The sequence below is a fragment of the Zootoca vivipara genome, chromosome 8, assembly GCF_963506605.1.
Source record: "Zootoca vivipara chromosome 8, rZooViv1.1, whole genome shotgun sequence".
NCBI lineage: Eukaryota > Metazoa > Chordata > Lepidosauria > Squamata > Lacertidae > Zootoca > Zootoca vivipara.
Genome location: NC_083283.1, coordinates 50,782,834 through 50,799,163, shown reverse-complemented (window position 1 = coordinate 50,799,163; position 16,330 = coordinate 50,782,834). Strand labels below are relative to the sequence as shown.

General features: G+C 41.2%; 1 protein-coding gene across 1 annotated transcript in view; it reads right to left on the bottom strand.

The window, feature by feature from the left end:
- LOC118090370 (cadherin-7) overlaps positions 1–16,330 on the bottom strand; it is a 115,058-nt gene that overhangs the window by 88,815 nt on the left and 9,913 nt on the right. The window contains exon 2 of the mRNA XM_035126025.2: positions 14,807–15,220. Within this exon, the coding sequence (XP_034981916.1) occupies positions 14,807–15,016 (210 nt within the window). The 5' untranslated portion in view covers positions 15,017–15,220. The remainder of the gene's footprint in view (positions 1–14,806; positions 15,221–16,330) is intronic.

Genomic DNA, 16,330 nt, shown 5'->3' with positions numbered 1-16,330 from the left:
CGATCAATGGGCTTTGCCAGGACGACTATTGCTCCATTAGCCCAATCCACAATCTCCTGTTTAAGAACTTGAATTTAAGTCAGCATGCAGTCCAATCCTAGCCACATTTACTCGGAAGTAAGTTCCGCCAAGATAAACAGAGCTTACTTTCAGGTCAGTATGCAGAGGATTTCATCCTAATTAGTCTTGCTGGTGTTAAGAGAGCTAAATGCCCTAAACAAAAGCACTTGGGCATAAATGACTATTCTGAACTAAAGTTTCTCCACTCTACTGTAGTTATCCAAGAATGAACAGCCACAGTCAGCCTTTCTCTACACAATAGTTCACATTTGGTGCACCAGACTTAGTAGTGACAATAGCTTTGCACAATGGAAGCCATTTCCCCTTCAACTGATAATACTGACTCTACTAGTATCCCAAGCTGTGTTGCGCATGAAGAGAACTGCCCCATTCAGAACAGGTTGAATTCAACATCTGTTCTTACATGAAGCACCACCAACAGCATCTCCATCTTGATGTGGGTGAGCTTCTTTAGCTTCTTTACTGAACCCCAACAGATTACCACACCATCTTATAGAGAGGTTATATATCGCTCAGGTGCTCTGCATTAAATTGATTGCAGTATCTTGCACTAGTACAAGTTTCTGATGACACAGATATGGTTATGTTTATTACTGCAATTCATTTACGCATCCTGTTCCACCATGAACACAACTCCTGGATAATGCTTTGTACAGCCTGAAGCAAGGCACCGGTACAGCATTTTCCATGTTTTATAAGTGCAATAGCCTGACTTGAATGTTGTCTAGGTGCAAAAGGTCTTGTATCCATAAACGTTTGCTCTGCAAAAACTGGAAACATAAGCATAGTCTCCATTTTAAATTAAAACTGTGTGAAACTTCGACTTTAGTTTTTGTGGGGATTGGCATTTCCACTTAGTTGATCTAGTAAAATAAATTATCTCTTCTTCTCTTAATTTGTATTCACACCAAAGGCATGCAGCTTATAAGTACAGATTTTATGGTACAGCTCTTTGTGACAGCCTCCCCAATTCCAGCCAGTCTTGTAAAAAAGTTATTTGTTTTCAATCATCATGTATCATAACCAGCAACAAAAATTCAGTAAACAGAATTATTACACCTACTGCTCTGAGTTACGAGGAAAGAGAAAAAAGGGTGGCAGTTCAAGGATATCGTTTCTTAAACCTTTCCTTTTACCACCTTTGGAGAAAAAGGAAAAGTGAGGGCCATTCAAGGACCAACTTGCAAGAACCCAACTTGGTTGTAAGGGAAGGGGTGAAAGCACAGCAATAGAGTATAGGCTTACATACAAAAAATTCAGGTTCATCTGTCATATATTCAATTAAAAATATCAGATTCCAAGTGATGGAAAATATTATGAGACCCTAGAAAGCTGCTGCTAGTCGGAGTAGCCAAAAACTGGGCTCCCAGAACCTTCTCAAGGCTTGGAACAAAATCGAATTCATTCTTTATCAATTTATTCTCAGGTTGTAGTCTTGTAATCTCAGTGCCTTTTAATTCTGTAGCTGAGCACAGAGTCCCTCTGCAATACCCACTCCAATCAGTGGGCCACAGGAGGGTGTGGCGCAAGAGAAAAAGGAAGATAGATCCTACCAGCTTTAAGCCCTTAACAGCTCAGACTGACCCAATATAGATAACATAAGCAAACACTATCGTTAAACACAAGTAATTTTACTTGACTGCCACACAAAATAAATAAGCTGTATAATTAGTGTATATGGTAGTGGCATTAATGTGTCATTTAAAAAGTTCATAAAAGGCTAACAAAGCTCACTGGACACATTTTATCCTTGCTTCTGAAACAACTTCTGATAACTCTATAAATGTCCTAAATGCAAAGGGGGCTGAAGATTAACTTTAGTTTATGACACCTTTCATTGCTGTTGTGGGGATAAAATGCAACATGAACCGTGGACTACTTTGAAAAGTGGTATAAAAATTCTGGTAATCTCAAAAAATGCAAATACCTGAATTCTACTATTTGTACTTTTTGTTTTCCAGACAAGTTAATATAAATTCCACTATAGATTATGAACATTTCAAATGATTCTCAGGTTACTCCCTGTAAGTGGAAGCAATGTCACTTAGTGTCATGCATAACAGGCGGGTTGTCCCCATCACAATGTTGGCCCTATGTAAATCTCTTTATTTTTCCCAATAAAAGTCAGCTAAAATAGTGTATGCGAGGACTCATATTACAACGAGGGCTAGATTTCCCCTTTATGATCTGTGAGCAGTGCTGCAGTCCATTTAGATCTATCTACCCCAAAGATCTAAAAAGGAACAGAATTGTGTTCAAAATTCTCCAAAGAAACTGGCGTTCCAAGGTTTATGTTTTCAAGTGACTATGCGAGGAGAAACCACAATATTTTTTTAACTTGTTCTTCTGCTTGATGGCTCTCCATAAAATCACTGCAAATATATTCTGTCATACTGAAGAACACCTTGCAGGTGACAGAACACAAACATTTTTAACGCTGCTCTTCATCCTTTTTTTTAATTACAAACTTTATACTTCTCATCTTAATGATCCAGCTGTGATACTTACCCCAACCTCCTTCTGTTAATCATTGTATAATTTTCCAGAGACATGAATCGCATTCTGAAGCCCATTAGCGCTTCTTGCCATGACATATGGCTGTATTTTGATATCCCATTTGGTTTTTTTTGGTTTTTTTTTAGGAAAATGCACATAAAAGCCATGGTCAGAGGCCAATCCAACTAGTTAAGTTGTACTGCATCCTATTGAAATCCTCTGAATTGGAAGCGTTAATAGTTAATGAAGGACAGCAGCATGCTATTTGGTTAAGATCACTTTCCACTTTTTCTACTGTTTTCTCACTAGTCAGGCTCAATTGTGATATAGGAGTCAACCACAATTAGCCTTTCCCCCACACTTTCTAGGCACAGATCCATGGTGTTCCAAGGGCTTTTTTTTTTTGGCCCCAGCACTTTCCCTATGAAATCCCTTATTTAACATTAAATTGGAAGAGATGGCAAATTGGGTTTTCTGTGGATTGACATTTGCTCCAGTTTAGCAGTAAAGTGTAGATTATCCCTGGGGAAGTGCCAGTGGAAAAAAGTGCTCAGACACAGCGCTTTAAAGTGGCGACCTATGCCTGGTATTCAGAAAGTCTGGAGGAGTCCACAAAATTATCTGGTTAAGATATGCATATTAGAATATGGTGGTGTTTCCTAGTGAAATTTTCAGCAGTTCTGTTGGTAAGCTTGATGTGTGTGTGTGTGTGTGTGTGTGTGTGTAAACACACACAGAGACAGACAGGCAGACAGGCAGACAGACAGACAGACAGACAGACAGACACACACACACACACACACACACACACACACACACACATTCTATCTTCATGTATTTATGTGAATAACTATTTTAGTACTGAGCCCATTCACCAGAAACCTATACTGGTAATACACGGAAGCAGTAAACCTACTAATCTAATACATAAACTAAGCCCTACTGAAGTCAACCAGACTTTGTGTAGGAAGAGAACAGAAATGCTTTAATAACCTACTCACTCCACACTGTATTTCACTGATGTCTAATTACTATTAAGTGTATCCTAAGCATTCCTACATTTAAGCATACATAACTCATTTCAAATGTACAAAATGCTTATAGCCATTAGCACTCATTTCCTTACAGTTCAGTAAGGTCAGTCCTGCAATTGCATTAATTAAGATTTCCATGCTACAGAAGCCATCTAAAAAGTGATCTGTGTATTCAGAAAACAATCATGTGTACAGACAAATCAATTTGGTTTTTTTTTTTTTAAATAACAGTGTAGCATTTTTCACTGCCAAATGATACTTCTTTTAAAACTGAAGAACAGCTTGGATCTTTGGCAGTGGGAAAACAAGAAACAAAGCACTTATTGTGCACAAAAGCTTTCTCCAATGTGAGCATACCAGTTTTGGATTACAAACCAAGCCCTGTGGCTGTGAAAATGTTACTTGTACAAAGCCAACCAAACCCTCAACTCAAGTAATGCAATATGGGTCCAACAAAATCATCTCACTAAAATGAATGGACCTAAGTTCATGGTGCCCATTGATTTCAAGTGGTTTACTCTAAACATGACTTAGGTGGATTCAACTTTCTGTCTATATTACAAAGACTACATCACAATGTGTATCCAAAAAGGTGCACCAATTAATTCAAAGGAAAAAATAATATATAAAACCTAGTATAATATATAAAACATAGTATGGAATCAGAGAGAATGTCATTCCATTAAAGTATGGTATACATTTGTAAAACTACCAAACATACCAGACATATATGAAAATGCTTCATGTAATATAATAACACTGAACATATCCTCATATATCATATGTTATAGACTCTCTCTCTCTCTTAGGGTTGCCAGACTCAATAGTGGACAGGACTTCTGTGCCTTTAATTGCCCTGCTCTCTTTTGAGTCTGGAAACCTTAAAGAGAATCCAGCAGACCCTTTGCTTGGAAATTAAACAAAGGGTCTGCTGGTTTCTCTTTAAGGTTTCCAGACTCAAAAGAGGGCAGGGCAATTAAAGGCACAGGAGTCCTGTCCACTATTGAGTCTGGCAATCCTACTCTCTCTCTTCTCTCTCTCTCTCTCTCTGTGTGTGTCATTCTCCTCACATGACACACACTTTTATAATTGCATTTTAATTACAGGTTCCAGATGTGTGAGCTCACTTGAAACATCCTTAGAATGACACTACAACAAAAAGCGTATTGATTTCTCTCATTCCCTCTAATAGCAGACTCGGGTGGTTGAGCGCCAATCAGTTTGGAAGCAAAATGGAGCTATCCAAAAATAATGCAATGGTTCTTGCATAGTCAGGGGGCTCCCTAGGTATATATGTGTTTTTAGAAGAAGAAAAAATCTTAAATCCCCCAAACCCTGCCCAGTAAAGACAGGTCAGCTACTTGGATATGTGTGAAAAACGGAGGTGTCAGTAAGAGTGGAGGAAGAACGTGAGTGTTTGGCAGGGGTGCTTAGAGGAAACTAGTCTACTCAAGTGCCTAAGAGCTTATGCTAAAGTATTCATGAGGAGGGAGGACTAGGTTTGGGGGGGGTGCATATCATGCAGTCAAAAAAGTCTTCCTTAACTATACAGAGATGGAGGAAGGCAAGGAAAAGGTAATCATTTCCCATCCTGAATTTCCAGAATCAGCCACTCCCAGCCACACTATATAGCTATGAAACACACAAGTTTTATAAGTGACAGCTAGAACCAAACTTGTGCCATCTGGCACTATGTATCTAAGCAGGGGAAAGTGGGAGGGCAGAGAGAAAATGGTTGTTTTCCCTTTCCTGAAACTTCCCTCTTCATCTGAAGCCTGAACTGGTTCCTGTCCCAGGCTGGATGAAGCTTGGAGCAAAAGCACTCCTCTAAGGAGGTGAGGATGAACTGAAACATTTTGTCATAGGTTTCATTTGTTCTCGCAAAATACGTAATGAATTCCCCAAGCGTGACAATAACCCTCTTCAGGCTTTCCGGCATCTGTGTACACTAACACGCCAGCAACATATGAAGGAATCGGCATGCTAGCACCACTTTCATTCTCCGAAAGATGGAGAGCATCTGTGTGAAGTCATGGTGCAGACCCCTGCAAAATGAACAGAAGCAAGCTCTCAGCTTCAGACTGTTGCTGTTACTTATCGGAGGGCAATGGGGGAAAGGAGAGGCAAGCATGCTCATATACACAAACACACACTTTAGTGTACAGTACACCGATGCTGGAACACAAAAAGTGGGTGCAAGTCCTCTCCAGATTCAAAGGATCCCAAAATAATCCTTCTTCCCTCACCAGGAAAACTGACACTTCATCCAATCTCAAAACGAGCTCAAGTTGACTCCATACCAACAATCTGTGGTGTTTCCTAGGAACGTGTTTTCGTTTCGTTTTTTTTTTTTAAGGCTGTGGTGCTGATAGTATTAACAATTACGTGAATCATGTATCACCATGTCTTCATACAAGGACAGCTAGAGATGGTCACAACCAATTCAGTTGCAGAAGGAGGCATCTTGCATGAATTGGCCACAATGAGATTGCAATAAGATTTTGCACTGGCTGCTTCCCACTCCAAGCTAAGCAGCAGATCAACAGGACCGTAGCTTTATTAAAGCGGCACTGAGTGGCTGCTCAGAATAGCTTCTACTGAGCTGGTCATGGATTTTTTAGAACAAATTCTACCGGTATTGTTCTCAGAAGTAAATCAAATGTCTCTTCCATGGGTACACCGAGTAGCCCCTATCTCCAAACCCTAGAGATTGTACAAAATAAAGATTAAGCAACTGTTACATTAAGCAAGTAGTAGTGTCTGCTTTTTCCCACCTGGAAAAAAGTGGTGCTTTCTAGGTAAAACAGATGTTTTCTATGTGAGCAGAAATTATGAATACATTTAACTGAATGTTTATAGCAATAGCACCTGATTCTATGTAAAAGCGCACCCTGGGTCTTTAATATTATAATTAGAATGCAAGACAGGTGTGTGATTTGTACTGTTTTTTTATTTAAAAAATGACTCCAATACAAGAAAACCCATAAATAATTAGGGTCAGAGTCTTAGTGCTTTCATTTATCATCCTTTTATCAGAGCAAACTAAATATTAATGGTAAAGAATCTTAACAGAAATAGGTTTCATCCGTAATGGAAAAGTTCGTGGAAAAACAGGGGTTTGTAGGGAGAGGGATGCAGACACCTGATTATATATAAAATGATATGAGTTTATTGAAGTGAATGCTAACAATCACCCAGAAAGAAGACATTTATTTCTTAATATTGGAGATGAAGATGATGATGTAAACCACTTCTATTCCTCACTCAGTCACAGTTATGATTTTTTTTCTTTTATTGGTTTGTTCATCTTGATTTTTTGTGGTTGTATTTTAAAAATTAATAAATATTTATTAATTAAATTAATTAAATATTAATAAATATTTTTAAAATGAAAAAAGAGGGAGAGAAAAGAAAACTAGCAATTGGAGCTCTGTCATGCTTTTTTCTTGCCTCAGTGGAATAAAACCCTCCGCTAAAATCTCCTATGAATCAGCAGAAAGTGCACCGGATTTCCTATCAGAGAATGTTAAATCCTACTGCAGCCATGGGCTCAGCGAAGTTGCTTTAGGACTTGACCTCTCAGCTTCAACCCCACATGTGAAAAATGAAAAAATGAATGGCCTCCAACACACAACTGATATGAAGGCCAAGTAAATCAATATCATTAGAGGAATATTAGTACATTACTGCTTGATACACGAGTATGAAGGATGGTGAAAGTCAACTAAGCTTTGTAATGTTTCATCTAAATATGTTGTTGATTAATTAATACATCTTTTTCTAGCAAAAGAGAATGATGAAGCAGGTTATTGCTGTTCCGCTTAACGTAAATCATTATTAAAAATAAATATAATACAACTAAAGGTAACAGCTTGTTAGTTCAAAAGAGTATGTAAAATTCACACACACAGCTAGGTATGCACCAATCTGTCCATTTTCGTTCTCTATGTTTCTAACTTTTCTGTTTCTATCTTAAATTCAGTTCTCTATATTCCTGCAGCAGCTTGTGAATTTTGCTGAAAAACTCATGGAAAAAATTTGTGCATTGCTTTCACTAATGCATGCATTTTTGCACACACTGTTTCAGCTTGAGAACTGCATCACAAAATTCATAAAAGCACAAATATAAAAAGATAGCTTGCTGGTTTTGAGAAGCGCAAATTTGAGAAGCTTCCCATTAAAATGCAAACAAAATTGAATTTCTGCCCCATCTCTATACAACACTTCACAAAACCTGCTCCTTTGAACTTCTGTTTCAAAGCTATCTTTTGGACTTCTCGCACACTGCGTGCTCCCCTTCAACACTCCTTTGCATATCCACTTACAGTATTTTCTGCAAGCAGTAGAGATACCCCACTCCTCTTCTCTCCTACATACAGTGATACCTTGGTTTACAAACTTAATCTGTTCCAGAAGTCCGTTATTAAACCAAAACCGTTCTTAAACCGAGGCGCGCTTTCCCTAATGAGGCCTCCCACGGCACCGGTACCCTTCCACTGTTCGGATTCCATTCTTAGACCGATGTAAAGTTCACAAGCCGGGACACTACTTCCAGTTTTGCAGAGTTCGTAAACCGAATAGTTCGTAAACAGGGCTGTTCTTAAACCGAAATACCACTTTACTCACCCTTTATCAGAATAAAAATAGGGTGAGTATGACCCAGTTATGTTTACTTGATCTTTCAGTGGCTTCATCAAGGTATCCTTCTGAGCAGGGTGAGTATTGGAAGCCTGGTTTTACAGTGGCTCCAATCCTATCTCTGGGGTCGGTTTCAGTAAATAACATTGGATGATTGTCTTTTGGCCCTCTAGCAGTTGTGCTACAGGGTACCATCTTGTCCCCAGTGCTGTTTAACACCCACATGAAGCCATTGGGCTCAGTTATTAGGAGATTTGTGTCGAAGTGTCATCAGCATGCCGATAATCTCCTCTATTTCTCCGCAACTGATGTGATTCAGTAGAGACCATGCAAACGCTGGACCAATGCCTGGACTCGGTGGTGAGCTGGATGACGACCCATAAACTGACTTTGATTCTTGGCAATAGCAAAGAACTATGGGTGAATGGTTCCTGAATCCAGGATGTTGGTCCATTGCCTGTTTTGTATGGGGTTGTACACCCGCTGAAAGAGCAGGGTCGTAATCTGGGAGTGCTTCAGCATCCATCTTTGTTGCTAGAGGCCCAGGTGACCTCAGTGGCTAGCAGTGCCTTTTTCAGCTCTGGTTGGTTCACCAGGTATGGTCCTTTTAGACAGAGATGACATGGCCACTCTACCTGAGGTTTCCTTTGTTCTTGCAAATTAACAGGCTGATGAGCCACAGTGTGTGTGTGTGTCCTATACATAACCCCTGGTTTAAATCAGCTGCAACTGGTTGCCAGTTCATGTCACATTAGTGCTCACAATAGTATTTAAGATCCTATGCAACACAGGCCCCAAATATCTGAATGGCCAGATCCTCCCCTATAGATCCGCTTGGGTGCTAAGATTGACAGCAGGGCCCTCTTGGTAGTTCCTCTGCCCTGAGGTTCAGGGGCTGGCAGCCCAATAGAGGGCATTTTCTGTGACAGCCCGTAAGTTATGAGACTCCCACCCCACAGAGATGTGTCTTGCATCTTCATTATACAGCTTCCTGCAAATGCTGAAGACACACCTCTTTACCCTGGCTTTTGACACTTGAGGATATATTTGGGATCACTTTAATTTTGGTGATTGTAAGTTGTTTAAAACTGTTTTTAACAAAGCTAGTTCTCCCCTTAAGGAGAGCTCGGGTTGCAGAAGGGTTAACAAGACATCCCCGGGCTTATGGGGTGGGTCAGTTTGGATGGCCACACGAGTGATTGCTGTTGCTGGGGAAACTGTGATGTTGCAAGTGATTGATTGACAGCCATCTATATATATAAAAATGGTGAAGGCGCATGTGTGTTATTCCCCACTTTTCTCCCACACTTACCCGATCGTCCTGAAATTTGGCCACAACCTCAAACTCACATGTGAGCAGGTCATCATGCATTTACACAGACCAGCTGACACACATAAGACAGGTATAAACCCTGGATTTGTGGTCCAAAAACTGCACCCTCCAGTGGACACTCAATGAACAACGGACAAACATACTCCCACAATCCCTCACTCCCTAGAGACCACGCCTCCAACAGAGAGCAAACCGCTCGGAGACCAGGGAACCAAGCCCACCTTGGAGATCGCACATCCGAAACCAGGCTGCTCCCCAGGGACCCGCGCCCACCCAGGAGATCACGTACCAGCGACCCCCTCCCCCCCCGACCAAGCCCACTCCACACACACACACCCCACAGATCGCGCCCCCACCGATTCCGCCACCTCCCACTACCTCCTCCCACCCCGAACAAGCCCACTCCACACACCCCACCCCACGGATTCCACCTCCTCTGATCCCGATGTCTCCTGGGGACATCCTACCGCCCCCAGGGACCAGGGTCAAAATGGAGGACATGGATAGGTAAGTCCTTCCCTGATTGGGATGGGGGGGTGTCTGTCAATAGGTGACAGGGATAACTAAGACCTTCCCTGGGATGGGTCGCTACAGAGTGTAGGGAGACACAGGTATCCCCCTATCTAAACATAACACAGGGGAGACTCTGACGGTCTGGGGAATCTGAAGGGGGACTCTGACCCGCCATTTAACAAACAATGCCACAGCAACGCGTGGCATGGCCAGCTAGTGCCTTATATATTCATAGCAGGCAGTTTGCATTTCACTTTTGCTGCTTACAACGGATCTCCCACCCACCCTCCCTATTTTTTGGAGTTCTTTGTGCTTGGCATTGCTATGCCTGTCATGGGGTCGCCTGTTTTGGAGCAGGGGCCTGGTAGGAATTTTGTCCACTTGGCTGATTGGCTGGTGCCCTGTGGTTTTTGCCTACTGCATAGCAAATTGTCACAACTTGTAAGGTTGCGGTTAGGCATTGGTTCAAATTGGATGGTGGAAGGGTAAGGATTTGGCTGGGCCTGCCCCTCAAAATTGCTGCTGCCTTTAGGGGTATTCTGTTAAAGGAATCCTGGGGCTCCACATGTTTGTCCGTACCCCCGTTAGGGGCTAGGACCACGCATGAGCCTCGGGGAGCATCTGAGGGAGAGGTGAAGGGTGTGGCTCCCTGCCCCGTCCTCTCTCAGAGGGTGCTCACCTATACTGGCTTCCCTAGTACGCTAGCGGGAGTCAGATCAGTCCCAGGCAGGGGACAGATGGCGGGAACCAATGCCTAAGCAACCACTCACATTAGTTGTATTTAAATAAAGTTGTGGCCAAATCAATGCCAAAAACCTTAAATTTAAATTCTGAGTGATGTGTGAGTTACATAGCTGCCAAGTTCTCCCTTTTTTTAAGGGAAATTCCCTTATGCTGAATAGGCTTCCTCGCGAGAAAAGGGAAAACTTGGCAGCTATGGTGAGTTATTGGGGAGATGTATTGGTACCTCAACACGCAAAACTGTCAATGCTGTAAGCTGCCCTGGGACCTTAGGGTGAAGGGCCAGTAATTAATAATAACAATAATCATAATAGGCCTGGTGCTTTCATTCTGATTTCACCCAGGGATTTATTTAGTTCTGACTTTCATTCACTACTGACAGCTAAAGTCCTTCTTCATAAAGTATATCTTAATGTGGCTGCATAAATGGTATTCTTTAAAAGAGGCATTTCTTCAAAACTTGGTGGAGTCGGCCATGTTCTAACAATAACCACAATGGGATCCTGTACAACACAACTCCTTCCTGGGTTCCTTGTACGATCTCATCAGAAACATCTGGTTAGGATGGACCTGTCAGTGATCTGCAAAACCGGTAACAGAGATTCTGTGTATCTGGGGATAGGAAAAAGAGTTTCTTTTTTTTAAGATGAATCCTTTCTTCTACTTAGAGAGATAGATTCGTAATAAGAAGACCAGGGAATAGCTGTTTGTTTTCATCTATAATCATCTCATTAAGGGCAATTTTAATCACTTGCATTTAACAATCAGTTGCACTTAATAACGATCAGTCATTCTAAATGCTATTTTTATCAATTTCCCTTGCTCAAATAAATAGAGACTTGCAGTGTTTTTTTTTGGGGGGGGGGTCTATACACATGCACACACATACTATCCAGACTCCATCTCCATATCTCTCCTATTCCTTCCCCACTGTCTTTTGTCAGTCTGTCACTAAAGGACTACAGAACAGAGCTACGACAGCAAATCAGGGATAGTATATTCCATCACAATCAAAGTCTTTGGAAAAGGTACACCATAAGCCTTACAGGGAAAGTGATGGTCTAGAGCACAGTGTATTGTCAGAGGCCTGGAAGCACTTTAGAGCTATGAAAGGTGTGGCTGGGTGGGTGGGGGATTAGTATCTGAACTGTTGTCTTGATGAGAACTCTGCCTGGCGCTGGTTACCTTGGGAAGAAAAGATGCATAAAATCAAAGTAAAGAGAAACAGTGTTTGCCACACGTGTCTCATTATGATGAAGCTTTGGATGGAACACTAGATTCTGATCAGGAGGGAGAGCTAACAAAGTCCTAGGTACCTATGTGCAAATCCTATTTGCAAAGATAGGATTTCACAGTTGCTGGACGCCAAAAATCAGTTTGGGAAGCTGAAGTTAGCATAATCATAACCAATGTGCAGAGATTATTCTACGTCCTTCACAACTATTGAAACTTTGCTAAGCAAGGTGCTGAACCTAAGAATGGCCTTTCGATTTGGACCAAGCCCACCATTCTGGACTTATATTTACTTACAGATTATATAATGATAGAATTGTAGGGTTGAAAGGGACCACAAGGCTCCTCTAGCCGAACCTCCTATAATGCCAGAATATTTTGCCCAATGTGGGGCTCAAACCCATAAGCAACTGAGCTACCCAAGCATATGATAACTATATAATCCAGATCTGGAAGTGAATCTGATATTTGCAGCTTGAGCACATCACACCGTTGTGAACAGACTTATTACCCTGCCACTGATCTGAATATGGGAACTTTGGATTCAAAGGGAGGCAGGTAAGAAGGTAATCTGTCCGTTTTAGGTTCCATGTTTTACTTTAGAAATTCTGGATGAAACTGGGAGCTATTGAAATGCCGAGCTCATTGCTTCAGGAGAATTCTTATCAGTATTCTGTCCAAAGCAAATAAATTAAAGAACATTAGTGTTGCATGGTTAAGCAGTCAAACAAAATATGGAAATTCCCATAATATGGTTGCATGCACATCTTTAGCTCAGCCTGCCTGTGTACATGCATTTCCATACAGACTTTAATTACAGTATTTCTCAAATAATATAACAGTGTGTGATATTTCTCCTTCAGCTTCAGACACACATGCACAGAATCCTAGAGTGCCATTTGCTATTATTTGTATGCCAAACAATCCCCACTGTAGAACAAAAAAAAGCACAAAGTAATCCATTTTCACCCAGCATACTCTACAATAACAACAAACATTTGCAGCTTGTCTGCTTCCAAGTCACCTACCCCTTCCTCAATATTGCCAATGTATGTGCAATCAGCCAAATGAGCTCAGCAATTAAATGCTTCATTCCCTACTCAAGCTAAAAGCTGGTTCATAATGCAATATACCTGCCACAGTTCCTCCTTTTTTTTAAGCTACTGTGATTGCAGGAACAACAAAGGCTGCCAAGAAGTCGTGTGTGCATTCATGGAGAGCTCAGCTCATGCCTTCCCCAACAGGGTGCCCCCTCATATGCTGATGGACTCCAACCCCCATCTGCACTAGCCAGCATGGCCAACGGTCAAGGATGATGGAAGTTCAACATCTGGAGGGCTGAACCTTGGAGAAAGCCTTCTTATACTATGGTTTGGTATGGGAGAACTAAATGGATCCTCAGGTAATGTGTGAACTGTGGAAATGGAATAAGTATCCCAGAAACAGCAAGAAGTTTGTGGACAACATCAAAGATCCATGGCCGGGGGGGGGGGGGGAGAGAAAGTGGTGCTGTGCAAATGTGACGTGAAGCAATTAATTGGAAACTACTGAAATACCAAGCTCATTTCTTCAGAAGGATTCTTACCAATATTCAGTTCAAAGCAAATAAATTAAATGATGTTATTCAATTGCACAACATGGGGGAAAGACATGAGGATGGAACTCTGGTCCTTGCATCTATTACTTTATCCAGTGATGTTCCTTAAAGTGCTATCCAAAAAGGTTAATTCCATAAAAAAAAGGCAAATGCTCGAAAATCTAACAGTTGTAAAACAGTTATTTAAACAATCTGTTATTCCTTAAATATAAGAACATAAGAAGAAGCCTGCCTATTTAGTCCAGTATCCTGGCTCCCTCAGGAGCTAACTAGATTCACCTGGGAAGCCCATTAGAAGGGTCTGCCTCATTGTTCTTCCCTAACCACTAGTACTGCTTCTTATCCTGGAGGAATCATACAGCCATTGTGTCTAGTAACTCTATCCTCCATTAATATAAGTAACCTCCTGCTTTAGGGAATCTCGATTATCTAAACAGCCTCATTTCTGGAAATAAAGAATTCTTATTACAAAACTGAATCTATATCTTTATGTACTAAGAAATCTAACTTCTGATGTTTTTCCTCTCTGATTCTTTCATATTACATTGTTTAAGACTGGGATCCTTAATTCAACATTAATTCCGTGACACCTCTGTATATGATTGCACTGAACATCCCCCTTTAAAGCCATCTAAATTGGTGGTCATCACCACATCGTCTGGAAGTGAATTCCACAGTTTAACTATAGTTCAATTCCTCCCAAGGGGAGGTTTCAGAAAGCTTAGAGGCAGATTAGTATAGAAGGCCAGAGGTAACCAAGCAAATGTAATTTTATCTTCCAGGTCAGGGTTTGAAAGCGGCACTTTGGGAAACGTAAGACCTTTGGAGACAGTTTCTGCTCAAGCCACACACATTTATCTTCCATTAAGGCCCACAAACCCTTGCAATTGCTTTCCTGATCCCACTGGTCAAGGGTCTGAGGATATTTCACAAAAGGCCCGGTGTCACTGTCATGGTTACTAACAGTAGGGCCAGAGGTACCAATGGGGCTGAAGACTTTACACATGTCTACCAGTCTGAGGGAAAATGGAAAGGTAGCAACAAACAAGAATCACACACTTGAGGGATTTGTAGCATAAGGCCCAAGTCTTCTGAAATAAATGAATCTTCCTTCCAAGGACATTTGATCAGATCTCCTACCTTTCCTACATAGAGGGGATCATTTCCCATGTATTCCTCCAGCACGAAGAACTGATTCCACACCCAGCTGCGTTTGGTTCGTGATCTCCCAGATTGGAAATAGGGCTTTGACCTGGATCTAGGGAGTTCTGTTTGACTCATCCCAGAAAGACAGAGGAAAAGAGCTATTATCTGCAAAAAATGGCAGAACTCCACCTTGCCAAACTTCATTTTTTCTTCTTCTCCCTGTGTGAGGAAAATAAAAAATAAAAAACCTTGACAAGAGAGAGTGGGCACAGTTCCAGTTGGCTTAGTAGCTGTAGCCTCCAGCAGGATGTCAGCTGGGAGTCCAGAGATAATAATTTGTGGAGTGTTCGATTAAAAAAGGTCTCCACTACTGAATAGCCTTCACAAGAGAAATGGTGTACGAAGCACCTATAAAGGAAAAACAGAAAAGAACTGTTGTCAGAATTATTTCTTGGTAAATTACATTTCTTTCAGCTTTCATTTGCTACAACTTGTACTTTACATTTCGCCCATCAAAAGGAAGCGAGATGCAATATTTTGGCATTCTGGGTGCATTTTTCCTTTGATTACTGTTATTGAGCAATGACTAAGTGTATTTATGTTTGAGAAAGAGAAAGGTGGAGAGTATTTCTTTTTACTAGCAGAGAGCCTGTCGGGATTATGTCCTGAATTTAGGAATGGCCTCTACTGCCCCTTGGCAGTTCTAGCTAACACTTTGCAGGTGCAATGAAGAAGGGCCTCTGAAGAGGCATGAACATGATAGGTAGGTTCATATGGCAGGATATCTGCAGTTTCTAAGATATCCTGGTCCAAAGCCATTTAGGGCTTTAATGGTCAAAACCAGCACCTGCAGCATGAGACTTGGAAGAAGGTAATTTGGGGTGGGTAGTTGACTCTTTGGCCTGCAATCCTCTGCCATCAGGCAAGAGTATTTCATCCCAGACACATGTACTTTCTAGGTTGGACACATTGGTAGTGACACCCTCTCAACTATTTCTAAGCACATGCTGCTCCTGCAATGTTACAGTAATGTTATACCAATGTCGCAGGCAGATGCTCTGCCACTAATATTTAGCATCAGGGTGCTAATCCTATTGTTTTACAAAAAGAGCTGCAAACCTAAACATTATCACAAAGAAATCTTTTTCAGCGGACTGGATCTGACATCTGAGTAAACATATTTAAGATTTAGAATAAAGTGTGTGAATTGCACTGGTTAGTTGCCATTGTGCTGTATTCTTAAAGAACACAGTACAATGTTGGACCTTGGTTGAAGTCACATACAAACACAGGGCAACCTTGAGACTGCCATTATATCTCAGCCTATATTACAATACTACCCTGGACTGTTGATAAAATAAAATGGAGGTGGATTGGGGGGTGATACATACAATCCTGTGAACCACTGAGTGAAAGGGTGGCATGAAAATATAATACAGAAATGAAGCACTTGCTTTTTCTTGGAACAGCTCCATCAACTTTAGTACCAATTAGTCAACCAACACATGCCTCCTTTGT